The sequence below is a fragment of the Athene noctua genome, chromosome 2 (assembly GCF_965140245.1).
Source record: "Athene noctua chromosome 2, bAthNoc1.hap1.1, whole genome shotgun sequence".
In the NCBI taxonomy this organism is placed as follows: Eukaryota; Metazoa; Chordata; class Aves; order Strigiformes; family Strigidae; genus Athene; species Athene noctua.
This window is the reverse complement of record NC_134038.1, coordinates 71,969,575-71,991,741: the sequence shown is the minus strand read 5'-3', so window position 1 is coordinate 71,991,741 and position 22,167 is coordinate 71,969,575. Positions and strand designations below refer to the sequence as shown.

At 38.9% G+C, this 22,167-nt stretch overlaps 1 protein-coding gene across 1 annotated transcript in view; it reads right to left on the bottom strand.

Moving 5' to 3' along the window:
- Positions 1–1,741: 1,741 nt before the first annotated feature.
- MOCOS (molybdenum cofactor sulfurase) overlaps positions 1,742–22,167 on the bottom strand; it is a 228,423-nt gene continuing 207,997 nt past the window's right edge. The window contains exons 11-15 of the mRNA XM_074899417.1: positions 20,103–20,227; positions 19,390–19,495; positions 15,358–15,484; positions 12,938–13,042; positions 1,742–5,677 (exon numbers count right to left, since the gene is read on the bottom strand). Of these exons, the coding sequence (XP_074755518.1) occupies positions 5,531–5,677; positions 12,938–13,042; positions 15,358–15,484; positions 19,390–19,495; positions 20,103–20,227 (610 nt within the window). The 3' untranslated portion in view covers positions 1,742–5,530. The remainder of the gene's footprint in view (positions 5,678–12,937; positions 13,043–15,357; positions 15,485–19,389; positions 19,496–20,102; positions 20,228–22,167) is intronic.

Genomic DNA, 22,167 nt, shown 5'->3' with positions numbered 1-22,167 from the left:
GCCATGCAAGGCAAGAGGCTCTTCATTTGAGATCAATGTCATTTCAAATTTGCCATGAAAAGGCTGTACTAAATCAAATTCCCCAATTTCTCATATTTTGTCTTACTTGGTGGGTATTTGAGAAGCCCCTCAGAAATTTCCAGTGGCAAATGCTGCAACGAGCATTTTTTTGTTCGTTCCTTTTTCCCATCCTGCCTTTGCCAGGGTCTGTTCCCCTACAGCACATTTCTTGAATATCACCCTTCCAGGATGACTTCACAGTGGCAGCAGGAAAATGACTAACTTGTTCTGTGACATGTATTTCTGGGACTATTACACAGAGGTTTCTGATGTAACTCTGCACATGGCAGTGATACTCAAGAATGCCCTGTGTCAAACCTCCCTAACATCTCTCTCTGTCTGCAGTCTTAAGTGAGTCAGTGCACTCCTTATGCAGGGCACCTGCTTATTTTATTTTCCACTGGAAGTGACCCACAACCACCATCACACTGAGTGAGCAGCCAAGTAAGCTAGTTGACAGAAAAGGGAGGGAAGAGAGGCCTCTTAAATGGCACCTTGCTTAAGAGGCACTTCTCTGTCAATGACTTACTCCGAGTTCTCTGAATCTGATTTATGGGCCTGAGGATACCTACGTCCTTTCTTGCCTAAAAAAACTACAAACTGGGTGGTGAAGGCATGCGTATCTCTACTTTCTTTTAAACTTTGTAGGAGATGCCACATTCCCTCCCACATTTTTTCCTTTTCACTCTGGCCTTGTGGCTAGTGCACCTATCAAGAAGTCAGAAACATGTGTTCATTTACATTTTTACTTTTGAGGACTCAAACTTTTGTTAGCCTTAATGGCCTATTCCAAAACACAACTGGAGTGTTCTCTATTCTTGCTGAAGTTCCACCTTGTACTTAAATGCTGGTGGCTAGAGGAGGGAGACAAGCCTCTGTAACCCACTGTCTCGCTGCCCAGCAGACATGGAGTGCTCTGCCTTCTCCTCCCTTCTTCAGGGGCTGTGTCTATGTTTTGTCCAAGTAGCTTCCTCATGACAGATGTATAATCAGAGAGACAGGGACATACCCACATCTCTCATCTCCAAAGGAGTGACCTACCTGTTGAGTTACAGAGCCATGCTCTTCTTCCCCTCCCACCCTCAGGGAATCCAAAAGAGCATGAATGAGTAGCTCAGAGTCACATGTAGATCCTGCCTCGCTTGTGCCCATGTCTCTTGCTCAGTGAATCACAGATCATTTCTGTGTAAATCTCATGAGAAGGGAGGGACAAGCCCTCCATATGATTCACACACACACAGAGTTCTGTTAAGCCCCCAGTCTTGCCTATGGACTGATGGGTTAGGCAGAGGAGAAAGATGGTGTTGGATTCCTCCAGGCAAAGGAGAGGGAATCAACCTTCTCCTCTGCATCACACTTGGTGAGAGCTCCAACCTCTGGATAACAGAGATGGCTCCAGCAGGACTGCCTTTGGCCATATTTTAAAGGAAAACTATGATTATTAGTGCATTTTGTGCAGGGCCTGAGCTGAGTGTGCAACTGTTTGGCATGCTGACTAGACAGACAGAGGCCATCAGTGCAATAGTTGGAGAAACATCTCACCTGTGAATCCCAGCAGCGATGAGACATCCCTTCAGTTCTGAGGCACATACTCGACCTGTGAGCCCAGCAGTGCCTCAGAGCAGAACTTAGCATCTCATGAGCTCAAAGGTCAAGAATGCAACCACCACCAGGAGACACATCAAGCACAATATATAATTTATTGGTTTCATTTCCAAGAAAGTTAAAACCAGACTGAAGAAGAAATGCATAGTATAATCTCTACAATTTATGAACAATCACATTTTTTATGCAGTCCTTGTTTTTGATTTGTGTATAATTCTGACAGAAGAGTGACCTAAAATTTTGACCATATTTTGAAGAATGCTATTGAAAGTATATAAATCATAAACTGTATCTAAAATATCTTAGTCATATCACAGAACACAGTTCAGAGGCTTCTCCTAAATATGCTGATTTCTGTTCTGTGATTTCAGCCTCCTGGCTATTGTTAGAACCTGTAATAAACACCGTTTTTGCCTTCAGATTTGGGAGTTCAGTCCCACAGAAAATGGAATGTGTCTGAAAAATTAATTGTGAGGAAATAGGGACTTAGTTTTCAAATATATAGAGGACCTTCTACATATAGCACTTTGGAAATACTGGAAGTACATTTCTTATCCATATAAGGTAAAAATATATCTGCAATTAGTCCAAAGATTTAATTTTGCAGCAATGAGAGTACTAAGATGAAAGAGCCTGAAACAGTCTTTTTCCTATATACCCTGAAGACTGAGAAGTCACCCCTTATAGAACATACAATCTCTCCATGTAATACATGAAGTGTTTTGAAGTGTTTATGCCCTTTTCCTTCCCGCAGTACCTGGGTTTGCATTATGCTAAGTTTCTTCTTTCTCTGAATTTTTTTCACATCATGGGAGGGAAGTTCCTTCTACAAACTTACAGTGCATGTCATTTAAAGTGACTTTTCTTACTTCAAGATTTTCCACAGATCATTGGCACTGAGAAGAATTTGTCTTCATTGATGGGAAGACGTATCAACACTGGCGGGAACACTCCACTTACTAGAAGGGAAATATTATCCTTTGTTGAGTTGAAAAGATTCCTTATGTCTCCTCCATCAATCTGAAGCATTGTGACATTTCCTATCACTGTAGCACAAGGATGTTCCTTCTGGGAAATGCACAGAGTATACTAATGAGTATGTTCATACGTCAGAGAAAATATTTTTTCCCCTTGTAAAATGACAAAATTATTCGTGATCTAATATTACTAAGCCACAGCAGAGGGAAAGTGTAATTGCCTGTAAATAATAGGTCAAAATGACCAAGCATGACATTTTTAAAGTTCAAATCCTCTCATCCTTAGTTACCATACATTGCATTAAGGCTATTCACAAACAGTATTTGTCAAGCCACTGTGTACTGAAGTGACTTATTTTGTAGTAAATCCAATAACAAGTGAAACAGAGCTTGCTGAGGTTTGCTTTCCATTTTCTTTTCTAACTTCTGTGCCATTTTAAACAAATGACATACTGGTGAGGTGAAGAGGACAGAGCAAAGCACCAGAGATCACCTGAAGGTCAGCATACAGCAGGTCTCTTCATATTAAATTTGCCAGAGCTGTGCTGCCTTTCTATCCAACAAAACAATGTTCTGCATAATAGAAAGGCAAAGAATGAAACAGTTAAGAGATTTCGATACCAGGAAACTGCTTTTCAAGGTTCCAAAAAGGCTTCTCATTACAACATCAGATAATTGACTATTAGACAGATAAAACTCCTGCTTTTCAAAGCAGACATCAAGGAGCAGTGCTTGGGCTCTGAAGTGGAAGGTACAACTCTCAAAACTGATCCTCAGTTTACATACATATGAAACACCTCTCTCTTTCCATGTATTTTATGGCAGGTTGTAAGAAACAGATAATGTCTCTTCTCATTTCCATTACAAAGCTCTGCTGAGAGACTAATAAGAGTCTGTTCCAGCTGAAGTGAGTAAAACCAGTTCTTCAAAAGAACAAAAGAAAAAAAAAAAAAAGAAACTAGTTAAAAAAAAAAAAAAAAGAAAAGAAAGAAAAAAGCCCATCTTTGAATTCTGATTCGCACACTGGGCAATGCGTTTCCCTTTTCCTATTGTACACCGCTCTGCGGTAGTCGCTTCCCTTTCAGAATGAGTGTTTGACCAATTCCTTCACAAAACTGCCTGCTCCCCTCCAGGCATATACTCAAATAACTCAAGGATTGCTTCAGCCAGCAGCACTTTCACACAGTTTGAGCCAAAAGTGCCCCAAGGAAGACCTAAATCATGCTGGATGAGAGTTCTGACGGTGTTTTTAACGGGTCAAAATTTCACTTCCTAAATGGCAACAGAGCACCCAGTCTAGGAGAAGGACTTCCTGGAAGCATGAATCACCCTGTGGCTAACTGGACACATGTTGGGGGTTATAAAACACTTGGACTCAGTGTGTTCAGTCTTGCTTTACATTGACTAGTCTGGAGCAGAGGAGGCTGAGGGGAGACCTCATCGCCCTCTACAGCTACCTGAAAGGAGGTTGCAGAGAGCTGGGGATGAGCCTCTTTAACCAAGTCACAAGAGACAGGACAAGAGGGAATGGCCTCAAGTTGTGCCAGGGAAGGTTTAGACTGGATATTAGGAAGCATTTCTTTACAGAACGGGTTGTTAGACGTTGGAATGGGCTGCCCAGGGAGGTGGTGCAATCCCCATCCCTGGAGGTGTTTAAGAGTCGGGTCGACACAGCGCTGAGGGATCTGGTGTAGTTGGGAACTGTCAGTGTTAGGTTAATGGTTGGACTGGATGATCTTCAAGGTCTTTTCCAGCCTAGACGATTCTGTGATTCTGTGACTTTCCATGTGGTTTTTTTTGCTGTGTGGCTTGTTTTATTTTTTTTTTTTTTTAAATTTTCACAACAGTTAATATTTTAGACTAATTCCTAAATTTTACATATTTTCTCTCAGAAATCAGAAAACAGAAGTCATATTTAGGAGAGTAAAGAACTCAAAAGCCTTCTAAGAAGGCCATTACTAAATGCACAAAGACTAAGAAAAAAGAATACTTTGACCTGTTTGGGATGGAGAGACATTCAAACTTGCAAGAGTTCCTTTAAGTAGCCATTAGAGACCTCTGAGGATACAAAGTTTGTATAGAAAACATGATTGTATTAGTTGCAAAAACTCTCATTAGGAAAAATGTGGCAACATCACAAACACATAAGGAAACAAGTGTGTGGGAAGACATCACACAAAATAAATCAGATGGAAAAGTAGCAAATGGGAATGAGAGAAATACGTTGAGAACAAATGGATGAAATTGGTTTACAGGGAATGTGTTTTGCAAACAGCATAATGAATCTTCATCGATCTTTGCACCTTTTTGTCATCCTTACGCACCACTTCTGAAGAGGGAGACACACATTTCCCAATAACAGTTCCCTCTTCTCCAGTGCTTTCCAACTGTCTACACATCACCCTCAGTTTCATTTTTGAAAGGCTGAATGCACTGCTACTCTCATGCCACTCTCCCATTGTTCCCTTCCCACTCACATTGTTTCTAAAATATGTCCTGCATCCTCTCTCCCAATTGCGGTTTTAACAAGGCAACATAAGGAAGTAGTGTATTGTTGTGCTTACTTTCCTTCATTGAGATGTGGGTTTCTGACAGCAATGTTGGGCTTGTTTTGGGAGCCATCCACCAGTAAAACTTGATCAAACTTGTTGCATCCTGAAGCAACTGAGCAAAATAGAGTTATGGCTGCTGTAACCTAATCACAAGCAAAAACATGTAGGTGAGCTGTAATTATCAAGGGTTCTGCCATCTGATAACATTTACAGCAAACAGAAAATTAAAAGACTTAAACCAGAAGCAAATGAGTGGAAGCTTTTTCTTTCTTTTTGAATAACTGACTACTGACTTTTCCCTGGAGTTGCATATAAATTTCATCTCCAGCAGAGAATCTATCCTGAACATTTTTCTTCACTGGATGTCGGGGGCTGAATTTCTGTATTCTCCTTCAGCACTGGAAGTACTTGACACCCAACGGATAAAATATCTGGAAAGGATGAGTGCAAGGGCTGGTTCATCAGGTATATGCCAAAGTTTGTCTGAAAAAAGCAAAATATTTATTGAGATGCAAGTCATGTTAAAGTAATCAGGCCTACAGAGGATCTCATAATCCAGATATGCTCAGAAAAACAATCTTGCTTTAAGAATAAGAAGGTATGTACTATCTCTATGTAATTAAGAACTTTTTAAATTAATTAACTATAATAGACTGGTAAACAAAAGCTAACCCCATGCTATTCAAGAAGAATACCTTTAAGTGGATAAATAACACAGTATTTCATCATGAGTTCCACAGTATCATATATGTTATTTACACTCCCTCACAGTCTTGTCATTTAATGACTGTTTTGGCTTCCTGACAAATACAGTTAATGCGTTATCACAAATAAAGGCTAGGCAGCACAAGAGTGCATGTGTGTTCAAACAGTGAGGAAAAGTCTTGCATCTTCTACCATGAATTATTCGCTTTGTTAACAGAACTTTGTTCTGTCTAGTCTTTGTGAATTTCCCTTCATTTGTTTTAATGAATATTTTAGTATATTTTACAGAAAATATTCGGAAAGTTCGTTTTATTAGGACTATCACTTGTTATCTGTCATTACCTGTGAAACCACTCTACATAAATATTAGAAATACTTGGATATCTGTCTTTGTGATACTGAATAATAAAGAAAAGAGGAACAGAATAACCACTTCACCCACTGACCATACAACCCTTGCAGGCACTGAAAACCTGAGCTGCACTCTTACGTGTGGTCTTGATCTTCAGCACGTTGAACGTTACAGTTGGAGCTGTGAACAGCTGAGTGGGATCTGGAAATGTCACAGTAAGAGCCTGGTGTGTTTTTGTGGTTTTGTTTTCCCACAGCGGAGAATTTAGAAATGCTCAAGAAACAGACTTGCACTCTCATGATAATATTTTCCAAACAATGAGATAATAGTTAATTAAAGAAATATGTAAAATAAGAAATAAAGGAATGCCAAAGACCATGTTAAATTGGTAATTGATTTGTAGACTTCAAAATGTCTTTGTTCTTCAAACTGAGGACCTTGGAACCCAATACTAATTTTTTTGTCCTTTTTTACAGGTTTCAATAAAAAGTATTTTGTCTTGGAAGGCTACAAACAAAATGTACCAGTCACTCTAAAGTGTAAAGTAAATAAATAAGCAAATGAAATTCATTAGAAACAGAACTCCATTCTCCTTCTCCATTTCCTGATTACATTTACTGCCATTGTTCAGATCGATGATCCTGAAATTGAGCGAATTACATTTACAGCAGGTTTAGAAAAATATACTAGGCAAAAAGGAATTGCAATAAATTAAAAAAATAGTGTTAGCTGAATTTAAGGAAGCATATTCGACAGAGTAAATATGAAGGCAGTACGTCTTCTCCTGGCTTTGCACCGTATAATTAAATAAAGATACAGTAATGAGGTAATACGAAACAGCTTTTAGTTTTTGAAGAATTTGCAAGAGGTAAGGCTGAGATGTACTCCCAAGTAAGGGAGATGCTGTAAAGCAGAGATCTGTCCAAACATGGCCTCAGACTCTGAATTTGTGTCTTTCTGTTTTATTTCTAACCCTAAACATTAAAAAGAAAAAATGTGGCCCACAGAAAAACACTCCCACGCAGCTATTCCTTCATCTTACTGGCATTTCACATATACGAGGTATGAGCTGGACCTGATCAGGCCCTTCCTATTAATGACACTTTTTGGATACCTGTGACCATAATGGTGTCAACACTGGTTGACACAGGGTAGATCCTTATGGTCAGTGTTCTAATATTTAAGGCTGAGGAATGACTGCAGCACAGGAAGATCCCACTCCTCTAGCACAGTGACTGTGCTGGATTAACCACGATGCTAAACTTGTATCTTAGCAACTGTTTCATTTAAAATATTAAGGTACATAGATTATTTTTCTGGTTTTGCTTTTCTCTTGTTTGTTGACAAGCTGTGGTTTCTCTATTGGCATAAATGATGTGTTTTTCAGTCTTGTGATTAATAACCTGGATTTACTTCCTATACCCTACTGCAAAAATGACAGTTGCCATAATTTTATTGTTTTAAAAAATCAGGCAGTCACAAAACAGATGCTGTAAAATGAATATTAGACAATGCAACACCACATTTCACACAGGAAGAAGTTTTATAAGTCATCTGTGTAAATGAACTTACTTGATAAATGAGAAGTTTTCATTTATATTTCCTGTATTGACATTTTGATTTATCTTAAAATAAGACTAAAAGAAACCTGGGCAGATTGTTCACTGTGGAGAATTTAATTTACCAATTTTTCTATTGCTGTGAATAATTTAGCAAGATTTTTTTGCTTAAAGCACTTTAAATCATCCAGAATTATTTAAGAAAAGGCATGTGTGAATACATCTTTTCAGGAGTTCTCAAATACTATTTTAATACTGGTCCTTAGTATCTCCCTATTCTGATTGGGCATCTAAACTCTTACAGTATTTTCTTCAGTGCTAAGACCAGGTGATGCCTAAGGAGTTTTCAAGGTGATGGTATACTAACGGTATACGTATTTTAGTACTAATACCTGCTTGGAAATGCTGACCTCTTTCTTTTGTGAATGTTCTCAAGACCAAAATTTAGCTTGTGATTACCAGGTGTGGATTTAATATCTTTTAAGTAAATTTCCTTCTTTTTCCATTATTATAAAAATTGACTCAGCAGATACTGATAATAGCACACAGCCCTAAGCATCCACAAAAGTTGTGCATCCTGGCGTTTTCAGCTCTGTTTCAAGAGAAAGATAAAATGTAGAAATTGGCCCTTCTTGCGTTTCACTGTTGAAAAATGAGGCTTTCAGATGCAGAGATTACAGCCTGCAGAGTTATTACAATGAACCGCATAATCTCCCTCTGCTGTTGCTACCTTTTCCTGACTTCAAGGGCATTTTATTCTGCATATAACCTCCCCAGAACACACCGAGAACTGGGCAGGGAGTGCTGGACTATGAGTTCTGTGGCTTTATCCACTCAGTCTTCTGATGGCAGTAGGGGCTCTTCCCATCACTCTTGAACTTCACAGTGACAAAGAATGTAAAGCTTCTTGATTAGTGAAAACACTTCACTGCTGGGAGAAATGGATAAAACGTACTTATTCTTGCCAACAGTGAATCATATGATAGTCATCACACTCACTTAAAGGAGGAGCTATAAAATGCTGTCATTCTTGCATGTTGTTTCAAGTACATTTACTGGATCAACAGTAATATGCACTGCTTAGATACTCACTGACAGAGAAATATCCTGGGTGCAGTATCTCCTTTTATAAGATAGAAAACCCGGGTGCTACATCTGACAAAGGCTGAGCTGAGCTGAGATGCCTTCAAGCTACAGCTCCTAAACAATTTGTTAATTCAGACTAACACTTGGTAGGGAAAATGCCCTGCTAGACTGTGTAAGGAGCACATAAGTGATACGGCATGCTAAAACTTAGCTTTGGAAGGATGAGTCCTGAGTTTCGCTCCTGGATGCAGCTCTCAGCTGCCTCCGCCTAATAGATACACCTGTTCATGTCTGCTCATTTCATTCATACAGTAACATAAGCTCCCTTCCATGCAAAGGTTTGGAAGATGCAATTATTAAAGCCTTTTTTTTTTTTTTTTAATTAGCTCTGGATTCACCAAAACTTATTAGTAAAGCCTTACAAAATAGGAGAGTGGAAGTGCTCACTTTCAAGATACTGATTTTTCACATTGGAAAAAAAAAAGAACTTGGTGTCAAAAAACCCCATCTTGTTCTGTTGAAAATATCTAGACAACAGAGTGATTTCCTAAGAACTAATTTTCCTCTGCTCTACCTTAAATAAATGCATTTTCCAGTTCAGCCACCAATGAGAAAAGAGAACCATATTATTTCAGAGGTCTATTAATTACATCAATCACTGCAAATGTTCCAGATCTTTTGATGAAAAGCATTGCACAGTGTAAAGCCCTGCATTACTATGAAAATTGTGATGGTACCTCAGATAAGAAAAGTCATTTGCTATCCTTGCTAACGTTTCAGTAAGCAATCCAAAGGCAAGGAGTCTAATTCTGCAGGGAAAGAAGCTCTCTCAAGGCACAATGAGATACACAAAGGCGGATCAACAGCCCGCAGGAAAAAACACAAGCCTTTTAGTGTATGAGGGCATGTGCAAACATAATGGATTTTCCTTGATGTACCGCTATCCATACATTTATGCTGGGGCAGACTGCTAATGCAATTCGCTTTGCTACCTTGACAGCAAGTCCCAGTTTATAGCACTGCTGCAACTTTACCCACAGGGCTTCCGCTATTGTTAGCATTAAACTGCATCTGCAAAACACAGAAGACAGGCAAGAATTCAATGTTCTCTCCTTTCTGTCTATGTGTGTTTTGCATCAGGTGGTGACGCATGTGAAACAGCGTGTGGCTATTTTTATGCTATTTGCTTAATGTAGTTATCTAGTCTTTCGTAGCCTCCTGCAGTAACAGAGAGCGCTCTGTCACAGAAGGAGAGCTCATTTTTCCTTTTCAGACAAAAATTACTGAAAGAATCCTTAATGAGTGTTTCTTCAGAACTGATGGCAGCAGAGCTCAAGTTCGCTTTGTAGAGGTGTTTGTGTTTTATTTCAAACAATGTGATAAAATGTTTCATAAAAAGTAGCTGGCTAGGCTTCAGCACCCTACTTTACATTTATTAGGAAACATGCAAATAGCTTGTGTGGCTAATTACAGTTGCTGGTTCTGACTTTCAGCTGCAATCCCTTTATGGAAAGCTTCAATCTTTCAACTTGGAACACCCGGTTCTCATAATCTCAAAGGGATGGAGAAAAATATGATTTCAGAAATAAACATCGAACCACCTCTTACAAGCCTTATATTACTTAGCTCATTACTGAAGTTCATTGGCAGTGCTGTCATTTGGGCTATCACTTCGATAAAGTTAGATACATTTTTTCAGGTTGGTGTTCTTGGAAAAACAAAACAAAATGGTAAATATTGACATCTGGCTCTCTTGTTAAGCATTCAGGATTTGCTATCCATTCATATGTGCAAAATCTTTAATATTTTGGAAATTGAGCAACTACAACAGCCTTTCAAAAATATCAGTTCCCCCTGTACTGGGAAATCAGCTTAGATCTTATTTTGCTGCATTTGTTTTTCATAGATCGAATTACATTATTGACAGCTGGGAACAAACACTGCTAAATTCCTTTACTGAGTCTGTAGCTGATAAAAAAGGAAAATGAAGTCTATTAGATGACTCCGTAACAGAAAAGCGCATGCTAGAGACATGAGTCACCGAAGGATTAGCTCTGCAATTTATCACAGTCACATGAACTTGATGTTCTTTCTCTCTCCCCACAGTGAGCTGTGAAAGGTTTGGATCAATGTCCTCTGGAAGGTCTGCTCAGCACACTGAAGATGCCATAGTCCTCAGGTGCTACTCACTGATAACCAGCTGGTGACCATCAACCCACAGATGACTTGCAGGAGGGATGGGCTCTGAGGCTAAACCCAGTATGGCAAAACTACCAGTTCATACTATCTCTTTCAGATGTCAGGCTAACCTGGAGGACTTGGCCTTATGCAGAGATTACCAGATCCCATCTGCTAGCAGTGCTGAAGGATGGGAAACATAAAAAAAAGCTGAAGGCCTGGTTCTTTGCAGCATGAATACCGTTGAGCAGCTGAGGGAAGCAGAGCACTCCCCTGCTGTGAATAGCAGCACTGTGCTCTGCAGCGCCTCGCCTTGCCATGAGTCTTTTATCTGGTGCCAGGTTGTGCTCAAGAGGCTGAATTGTTCTCTCTGCCTTAGTTTTGTTTGAAAAAGTTACTTGGTTCTAGGAGTGCCTGTAGCAAGAAAATCTTTGCGTTGCTGTTAATCAGAATGAAAGAGAAACTTATCTTTGCTGCGGGAAACATGCAGAAGATACTTTACCTCTCCTGAGAATCTGTGTCCCAGGTAAGGTTTTGTTGCCATTTGAGAGGGTCCCTGAATTTCCCTCCACAGAGGATTCAAGTCATAATCCAGTAAAACCCACAGGGGTAGAGAAAGTCTTCCGCAAACCGCACCCCATGGGGCAGCTGGGCAGCATCCCTGCCCAGAGTGCCAGAATGTGCTCTAAAGTGTCCCAGGTGTTCCAGCTGTGGCTTACCATTACCTGGAGGGGGCTCTTGTCCTCAGGCTACCCACCATGGCCAGGAGCTCATCTCAAAAGGCCCATGTGCTGCGGCGATCCGGATGCCAGAGTCTGCTGTGCAAGCCTAAGTCATCTCAGGTCAGCGGGAAGCTGTGCCTGGACAGCCGTCCCCTGACTGCTCGCCTCTGCCCCGGCTCACTCTGCACCAGGCAGCTGGCTCCGAGACGGAGCCGGCGGAACGATTCACCAAGGATAACATTCATTGAAAATGTAGCCCTTTGTTTGCTTAATGAGTCACTGAGATGAAGCAATTTATTATTTTTTTTTTTCCCTCCAAAAGAATGCATTATTTATAACTTGTTTGTGCATTGTTTGGGTGAATGATTTGCAACCTATTTGTTACTGCTCTGCCCCTGTGCTGTGCCCAGTCTCTGGTGTTTGGCTTGGTATTGGCAAGGCTTCTGAGTCCTGACTGGCTAACAAACTTTTACAACAGAAGCTTAACGAACAGGAAGCGATGAATTTAAAGCTTTCAGCTAAATAAATACTTATGAGGAGATTTGTGAAGCTTTGGGGATGCCGAACTGTCTACCCATCATCTGAGCACTCTCAATTCCAAGCAGCAATGCAACCTTAGGAAACAGGACTCCAAATAAATGCCTGTACTTCACACTTATTCCCCAGACACTTTCTTAATCAATTACTCTCCGCTTTGACTATATTCACATCTGCTCTGTTTTTCCTGCTAAGTAGTTTCTCACAGTATGAATAAAGTTTAGTCTTAGAGCTAACTATCATTTCAAACACTTTCTGATTTTTCTGCAGATTTCTCTCTTTGAATGACATCAGTGCATCAGCTCATGTTTTTCAAGACCAAAATAGACACATTGTAAAGCAGCACATACTAAATAAAAGCAAGCACAATAAAAAATAATGCATATTAATAGTCAATTTATGAATAAAAACCATGTTGAACACTTTATGGAAATAAACCATGTCATATCTGGATTGTAAGTGCATCCTCTTTTTACCGAAAAAACAAATGGTAACGATTCGCATAATGACTTAATCGTGAATATTCTCTTTGCAGATACTTCCCTACATATGCAGTAAAGTAACTACATCTTTATATACAGCTATTTTAGAGTACTGTACTGACCTTTCTACCCCTGGCAGCAGACAGAGACTGCAGAAATTCTTTGTTTCGTTCCCCAGACTGTTGATCAATACAGATTATTTGACATCTGCTACATGGACCCATAACCTGAAATTTTAGTTAAAGAAGGTTCACAAATGTATATCAAAGCAGTACAACACAGAACAGTACAAGCTTCTGACCACCATAATAACTTAAACACATATCTTTCACATACCTTTCCTGTGTTCTTTTATGCTTTCATTATGTAAGAGATCAGGCCTATTCACCTAATGCAGTAGGTACATTTTCAAAGGGTCTACTTGTGAAGGTCTCACTGAATTCTTAATTCACTTTTTTCTTTTATATTTTAAAGGAAAATTTTCCCAGAGACAGAATCTGAGAAATACCCAACATTTACATATTTGTATTTCCTGATGGCTTCATTTCATCTACGGGCTGGCAGGGGTACTTGCCCAAAGGAGAATGGAATACAAAAGTAAGCCAGCACCTCAGGATTTAACCCAGGGAGGATTTTCTTGTGTTAGTTTCAGTGCAGCTGAAATGCACAATACCATTCTTATATGTATGTCACTTGTAGATAATCAGAATACAAAATATGAATTTTCACATACATAATCGTATTTTCACTTTACATAATCGTAAGGAATAATGAAATCCTCTAGTCTAACATCATATGTAATACAGAGCATGGATCTTAAAGTTAATTCTTGTTTAAACTAGGGAGTGTTTTTAGGGAAAAAAGCCCTGCAACAAATTTCTTCTTAAAACGCTAAAATGAAGAAGGAAGACATATTGCATATTATTTCACTTAATACTGCATCCCTAACTTTAGCTTAGCTGTACATTATAGAAACTGTTCTTACAGTATCCCAATATTCTACTTTTGTGAAATGTGTCATAAATTTCAAATTGGGCAAATAATTACACCTTCCACTGCAAACATTTTTATATGCTGACCTGAAATGCTATTTTCATTTTTTTAAGATACATCTACTATTGCTTGTACAACTCTTCAGCATAACCCTCAAAACCATACATTTGGCTCAGTTTTTTCAGAAGGTGATTTTCCACAGCTTTAATATTTTATTAAAAGAACAAGAAAACAAGTCAGAGAAGGAAATATCTTTTCCTGCTTTGCTTCTTTCAACAGCTTCTTCTACCATTTTCCTGGCATTGAGTACCATTAACATAATTTCTACTGTTACTACATCAGTATCTGAATAAGGACCTAGCAGAGACTGGAAAAGACAATGCAAGTTGCATAAGCCTTTTTTGGCTTGAAATCCTAAAGTATTTCAATGCCAGAAACAGGAGTGAGTTTTTATTTTTCAGTATCTTCCACAACAGGATCCCGAGCTGAGTTCCCTAGTGCAACTCTAGCCTCCAGCAAGCCATACACCAAGGATTTTGTCCTTTGTGTTCCTCATCTCTTACCTAAAGAAATTTTTCCTCAATTTTCTGTAACTCCTATTACAGCTTACTGATCAAAGTACACATAAGAAGAGAGCAGAAGAGTCATATTTTCCACCCTTACTGAAAAAATTACCGCTCCGTTTCTTACAGTATGCTGACCAGAAAGAAACAGGAGTGATGTCTATCACAGCTTCTAGATTTGACCTTAGCACTTCTGTTACACCTTCATTATCATCCCTATGAAAACAAAGAATAAGCCACTTTCATATCCCAGGCAACACATTTTCAAATATGTATTTCATATCTAAGAACCAGACAAATCTAACAGAACATGTAACACGTCCATCATTCCCTTAGGTTTCATGTGGTAGCTTCTTCATGTATCCTTTTCTGTTCTTCTCAAAAGAATATATTTGCCAACAAAGTCTGACTCTTCAGCACTTTCCTTACAGTAAAAGTACATTATATTGTTAGATATGATACAAAGCGTAACATATGAAAAAACCCTAGCAGGCTAGACTTAGAAACATGTCTTGAATGGAGATTAAGACTCATTGTATACAACAGAGGGCAATAGACAGTGATTGTTCACTTGTATTCATGTCCAATCTTTTGGCAATCAGTTGCTTGATGTGCAGTAATCCGAGGTTACATTCGGACTATTATGCTTAACAGCAACCGGTATTCTCTCATGACATGCTGTCTAAATATATGCAGCAAACTCTGCCTCAGAACATTTGTTATTGTTCTGCTCAGTTGGATAGAGGTGGGAAATTTTATTAATTATGAAATTAAAAAAAAAAAGCTGTGGAGAAATATGTCAAAACCTCTTGGTTATATTGAAGCATGTTTGTCACAGGTCACAGCATCGGTTTTTTTACACACTTCATAAATTTCATCTGCACAAACTGTGCTGCCCATGTTCCAGTCAAAGCCTTGAAAAAATTGGCTCTGTCTCCAGGGGTCAAAATACTTTGTGATAGACTAGGACAGGAGAGATTTCGCACCTGGAATCGCAGAGCACCTATTGAAATCTCAGCCCACTCTTCTTCTTCAAAGGACTCTGGTGCACTGATGACAATGTTGGCACGGAAACGTCGGATTAATTCCTCTATTTCCAATGGCTCTTCCAATCTGTCTCACAGAGTTGACAGAGAAAAAGAAAAAATAAGGTTTGTTAACTAGCTCTGCACTAGATGTTTGTGATGTAAGAATCTAGTGGCTAATAAGATTCAGCAAAAGTTTCTCCAGAACAACCTGGACTGAGTTCTATTACAGAGGCTATGAAAAAGGCACAAGGTGTTTAATTATAATTTGCAATCCTTCGATTATAATTTGTAATCCTCTAGGTGGCTTCTTCAGAGGTGTAACCTGGAACTGTAGGTATGAATGTACATAGAGAGGTGACTGTGAGAAAGTTCCTTATTAGTTATCACATTTAAGGCTAACGGTAACAAATGAAAAGATCTTTGGAGTTAGCAATCATTTGACTTGTTAAATGCTTCTAAAAAGAAGGCAAATAGAAACTTATTCTGCACATGCTGCAATGGCAAAAGGGACAAAACCAGCAGATGCTGAAGGTGAAAAAGGCCAGTAAAGACATTTTACGAGAGAATGTATTCATCATATTATTATTATTTGCCTTTGGGATGCAGCAGATTGCACCAAATGATAGGTGTTTTGAAAAAAATTAATCTCTGTGTGGTGATATCTCCACCTCTTTACAAGCATTTGAACTGCCAGAGTGTAGATTTGTGTCAGTGCGGAGAACATATATGAGGCAGACAGAGCAGCAGACTGCATACAAATATCAGAAATCTGGCTGCACCCTTGAATTGTTATCCTTTACTCTTCTTCCAAAGGAGAACCCAACCAGTACCAGGAAAAAAAGACAGGCCTAAAATTTGCAAGAGAGTTCTCTCCGTGCTGTTGTTAGTGAGATGTTGAAGAACACTTTTTTTTGCCTTAGTGATTATGGACATGAACAATTCTTGATACTCCATCAGCTGTGGTCTGACAACTTTGGGATATGACATCCTACAGAAGAGGCAGAAACCTGAGTAAGTAGTGAAGAGAGAAGTTTTACAGTTTAAAATGTGTTTTAATTAAAATTAAGAAAAACATGCAAAATCAAAGTACAGGGAAAACTGTTCACATCAAGCAGTCTTGCCAGAAGAGGCTTGTTAGATGAAAAAAAGATCTTGATTTTATTTAAAGTAGTCTGAATGATCTTCTTTAGCAGACAAATGTGCATAAGGATAAACTGTCAGTGCAGACTTTCAGTCCAACCACACAAACCCAGCTCCATCAAGCCTTTGCTGTTCACAAGGGCTCCAGCAGCCTGGGGGTAGAAAGTGGGATGGGAAGCTGCAGGGCTACAGGTTTTCCCTTGAGATCCTACAGGCAATCCCATGGCTGAAACACGATTCGTAATGACTGCAGGAGATAGGAGCCAACAGAAGGTGTAGACTATGTTGATGCTCAAACAGACAAGGAGGAAAATAGCAGTCAGTCATGAACAAGTTCAGTTACGCTGTTGTGCTTCCTAGCTCTGCCGTGGGCTCTTGGAGATGGGGTGCTGTGTAGCCTCTAGTTTTGAATGCATTTTGTGACATGTAAGTGCTTGCTACACCAATCGGTACTGGTGGGGGCATGAAGAGCCCCAAGTAACCTCAGAGCTGGGCCTGCAGCGTCCTGAACCAGCTGCTGAAAACTGCTTTGATTTTCTACTATTTATCCTTTGCTGCTGATCTTCAAAGACTGCAATGCCCCTGCTCTCTACCTTCGACCTGCTCAGGCTCACCTCCAAAATACTTCACCTCTCCTGCACCTATCCTCATCACTCAGAACTGCTTCTAATTACTTGGTAGCATGTACTGAGCAAACGGCCATTATTTCCCCTCCCTCAAAACGTGTGTTGGATGGAGTGACAGATACCTTCATACTGCAAATCTCAATAAGGATCTGTTGTGAAAATTAGTGTAAAAGCCAGCCTAGGTAGTGTGGACTATTCACAGTAGTGGGCCCTGCAATCCAGAACACATTATATATATTTATCAGGCAAACTTGAAAACGAATATTTGCATCTTCAGGGGCGTATTTCTAACAAGAACATCTGAGCATAAGGCCAAGCCATGAGGATTTTCATGAAGGGGACCTGTAATGGTAATGCCTGAGAGACAGATGTCTCCATGTACATGTAGCTCTCCAACAGTATGTTACATTCTAATTTTTAATTAAATTGCTGTATCTGTTTTAGATCACCTCTGAAGAACCAAGAGCAAACTGGAAGATTAATTTTTACTTACAGAACATACAAGAGAAATTATGAAAAATCAACTGAAGATTGAAATTGTTTTATAAATCTTAACAGGTTTTCGTTAAACAAAAAAGAAACCCACATGCCAATAAGTTAAATAATACTTTCTAAAAAAGAAAACACATTTAATAAAGACCCATATGTGCAGATGCTTGAAAGTACATTGCACTGTTCAATATTTGGAAAGTTCATACAACATGGTTTAGTAACAGTGCAGAATGAGGATGCTGTATATCTATGATGAATTGATTTCCTCAGCACTCTGAGAAAGCACTGCATGGCAAAATAGGGAGGAGTTTCCCACATTTTGCTGCAGAGTGGGAAGCAAGATGCTTCTCAGACACCATGGCAGCTCTAGTCATATCTGGATTTTCTTTTCAGGAAAAGGAGATTACAAGCCTAGTTGTACTGGAAGGTGTAAAATCAGTGAATCACCTGACACTGTATGTTTTACCAAAGTTCCCTGTCCTCCATCATCCTCAGTTGCTGTTCCCTCTGGTCTCATACTCTCCTTCTTTACGCTCAGATCCCATGTCTGGATGGTTCTTCACTGAGTCTTACCATGGAAAAAGCCCAGTCTGAGTCTGAGATGCCTTCAAGAGTTGTTCTCCCAAGGAGTAATAACTCAGCCAGTCAAGCCTCAAAAGAAGGCATTAACTGTCACTGAGAAAGGGGAGTCAAAACAGCTGAGAAACGGACTGATTCAAAACTTTTCCATGCTTTTTTTCCAGAGGGGCACTGCCATGATATCCTAAAATTGCCCAACTGTCTTCTCCTAAAGAAAGAAAACCCTCAGGCAACGCAAGCTCCAGTGGTCTGTAGCGATACTTCATTCAGTCAATGGTTTTAAATACTGAATCTATATATGTATCCTCCTACAGCTATATATATATATATATATGTTTCTCCTCTACTCAAAACAGGAATTTCAATGCAGGGAGCATGTTTGGTGTGTGACTAAGAGGAGGGATGACTCCAAGCAGAAGCAGGGAAGTTTGGTGAAATAGGAAAATGAAGCTCAGAGACAAATGCTGGGGCTGTGGGATGCACTGCTATGATAGAGGCCTTAAGGGCAGATTTTCTGTGGAATTTGAGCCTGTCCTAGTTACATTTAAGAAACAACTTTCTATTGTCAGTATATGAAAATTTAGTTGGTAATGGGTTCCTTATCTTTGAACTGTGGGCTGGCTCAGTGTTTCATTTGCTGCTTCTATCTCCTACTTTTGTACAAGTAAAGCCAAATTCAATTAAGAAATGAAATAAATCCAGTCCTGCAAGTAATTTAAAAATATTTCTGTTGTGAATGTTTGCTCTAAATCTTAATCCTTCCCATAGGAAAGAAATAGGTAAGCAAGCAGCAAGATTTTGTATTTTCACCTGCCAGATTATTTGTGTGGAGAAAACCTAATTATCTTTGTTCTTCCCACATATAGAAGTTGGCTGGTTCCCAACTATCTCCTGCCACCAAATCATTTGACAAGAATTTTGTTCAAGTTTTCCTAAAGATGACTGGCAGACAGATTATGTTCAAACATTTAATCCAAATTTTCAGAAGTCATACAGGAATAAATAATTATAGCAGTTTAGTACCTATATATTTGTTGAATGTTGAATGGCAACTATCTCTAAATTTCTAGATAAAACAGTTATATTGGCATCTTATGGCTAGATTTTGGAAACCAAGACTGCTGAGAGACATTTGGAGACGGAAGAATCTTACCTTGCAGAAACATGTTCTTTCAGCTGCAGAATGCTTGCTACATTTATCAGGAGGTATTGTGCTTCATTCACAAGAGAGAGTGAGATGTTTGTAGCAGATGACAAATCTAAAAAAAAAAAGAGTCCAAGATTCTAAAATGATTGTTAAAAATCAGGAAGATTATACTAGCAATTTCACCTCATCCTTCCTTTGACCTCTAATTTATTCTCATTAAAAAATTATTCACTCAGCTCCAGACACTAAGGAAAGATTCCAAGAATCCCCTCAAATCTGTAAATTATAATAATGCAATGCATTTAGAAACTGAGATAGAGCTGAGATTTTACCAAATTTGTAAAACAATTTACAAGAGCAATATCTATTTTTGATCTCTTTCAATTTGATCCTTTTAATAATGAAATTTAGTCTAAGAATAAATTCTTTGTTTATAGATTTTTCATGGTAATTTTTCAAAATTATTATTGAGTTTCCAGACAAAATCATGGTCATGATAAAAATCCCAAGACTGGTTATCTGTACATTTTCACAAAACGTAACAAGTAGAAGGGCAGCATAAACACAGTTTGGGTAGAAATTAACCCTCTGAAACCTACTAGATCAATATTGAATGACTCTTTCACCCTTTATCAGGGTAATTATATAGTCAGTAAGAAGTCCATGGGCCTGATGCTTACTAAGTGAGAAATCACAATTTTTTAAGAATGAAAACATACCTTTTGTAGTTTTCCGATGAGACCTGTTTGTCATGTCTGAACTTTGTCTTATCAAGCGACATGGATGACCAAGAAACAAAGAGAACCAGCCAGCAATTCCATCTCCACAATCATGTGTTTTTACCCTATTATAAGAAAAGAGGTACTTAGCAAAATTTGATTGCCCAAGCATTAATTTGCAAAACTGAAGATGAATTATGAAATGTTTATTCTGCTTCTTCCAATACAAAATATAGAATTTGTATTCTCTGATAAGTGATAAAAAAGAGATGTGAAGCTCTGCATAATTTTATCTCCCAATTTCCTCAACTGTACTCTGTGTCTTGAATTTAATATTCATGAGATCTAATTTAGTTTTATACAGAAAATTACTATAGAATAAAGGAATTGTAACACTCGAGACACTGATTCTGAAGTACAGTAACTGGTAGCTTGTATTACAATATTACAATACAGTGTTACGAAAAAGTTAGTCTCTGGTCTGTGCTTTTTAGTAAAACAGAGAGGATTAATCTGAGTTGAATTTAAGATTTCCCCACTGTGCCACACTGTGTGTAATTTTTAATGATCTCACCACGTAGAATGATGTTAATTTCCTAATTTAATTCATGTTAGTACAGACCCTCCACATAAAAGCATGGCTCCACTAGCAGAGCCCAGGTATTTCTCAATCTAAAGACTAGTAAACTGTCTAGTGAGTTCTGCAAGGCTGGCAATAGATTTGCCTTCTTTACCTGGATGTAATCTCTCCTAGAAGGATTTTGAGATCACCTCTCTTGGTTCAGGAAGGGCACAGATCAGACCACTGGGAAGCGATCCTATTTGCCATCAGATTTCACAGCCCTGAGTAATCTTAACTTCAATCTTAAAGTAATTATCTGGGTTCTCCTCACAGATAACTGAAAGAAGTAAGTAGTTCCCATCTATATTAGACCTCAGGATGTGACGACTCTTACTCTGAGAGTGTTTAACTCTCTTTATTGACTACAAAAGTAGATTTGACTGACATCTAATATTTATATGGCATAAACAGATAAGAGGAATGCAAATTCCTGTGCCAGTCTAGGCAGGATTCTTGAAGTAAGGAAAGTGAGGTAGCAGTGGTCCTCTGCTCACCTTTTTGTCCTATCCAGTCAAAGAAATTGATTTGCATGGAGACCACTTGCTCTGTGAAATAAGAAAACAGATCCTCATAGCAGAAGATGCTAAGCCCTAGGATAGAGAGACATGGCTTGGCTTTACGAAATGCTCTGTAGGTTCAGCTGAGTTACACAGGTAGAAAACCAGGACAAGTGAAATGAAAGAGATTTGATCCTGCAGGGATAAGGTATCTCTTCAGTGGTTGTTCTGAATTTTGATTGTGGTGCAGCTCTGTATCCTCTCCCCACTCTGAGACTGGATGGATGCCAACTACAGCTGCATTTAGCCAGTGATGTCCTAGAGCTGAAATGAACCTCTGGTATTATGTGGCAAGAAACAATGGACAAAAGGCGAGACTCCACATGGATTCTATAGTCTGAGCTGAGCAGTTCTGGTGTTCTTGCTGGTCGCTCTGTTAGGGAGAAAGCTGCTAAAGAGAAGGCATGAATCTTTCTTGGTAACAGTACAGGTGAAACAAATTACCCAAATATTTTTTGCCCCTCAGAGGTGCTAGGGGTATTTAAATTTTCTCCTGAGCCAATGACCTCTAGCAGCCTGCTAAAGCTTAATACTGTATAAATCAGGATCAAAGTTTTGCCCTCTTTTTTATTTGCTTACCATTTTGAGTCTCAATGGCTGAGTTAGGCACACAGAGCATTCTTTGTCTTTCATTAAATGTCACTGTGTAGTTTTTGTATTCCAAGACTGCTATGTTTTCAAATTGCTTTCCCTTATCGCCAGACCATTTTCTGAGCAAGTACCATCACCTCTTCAAGGTCTTATTCAAAGTCTTTCTGTTGTAGCTCAATTCTACTCATTTTCTGCTTTATGTTTATTTTTGTTGAGTATTACTTTATATCTATCAGCATTAAATTTCATTTGGCATATGTCAGGCAATTTATAAAGGAGGGCCTAGTTCTCTCAG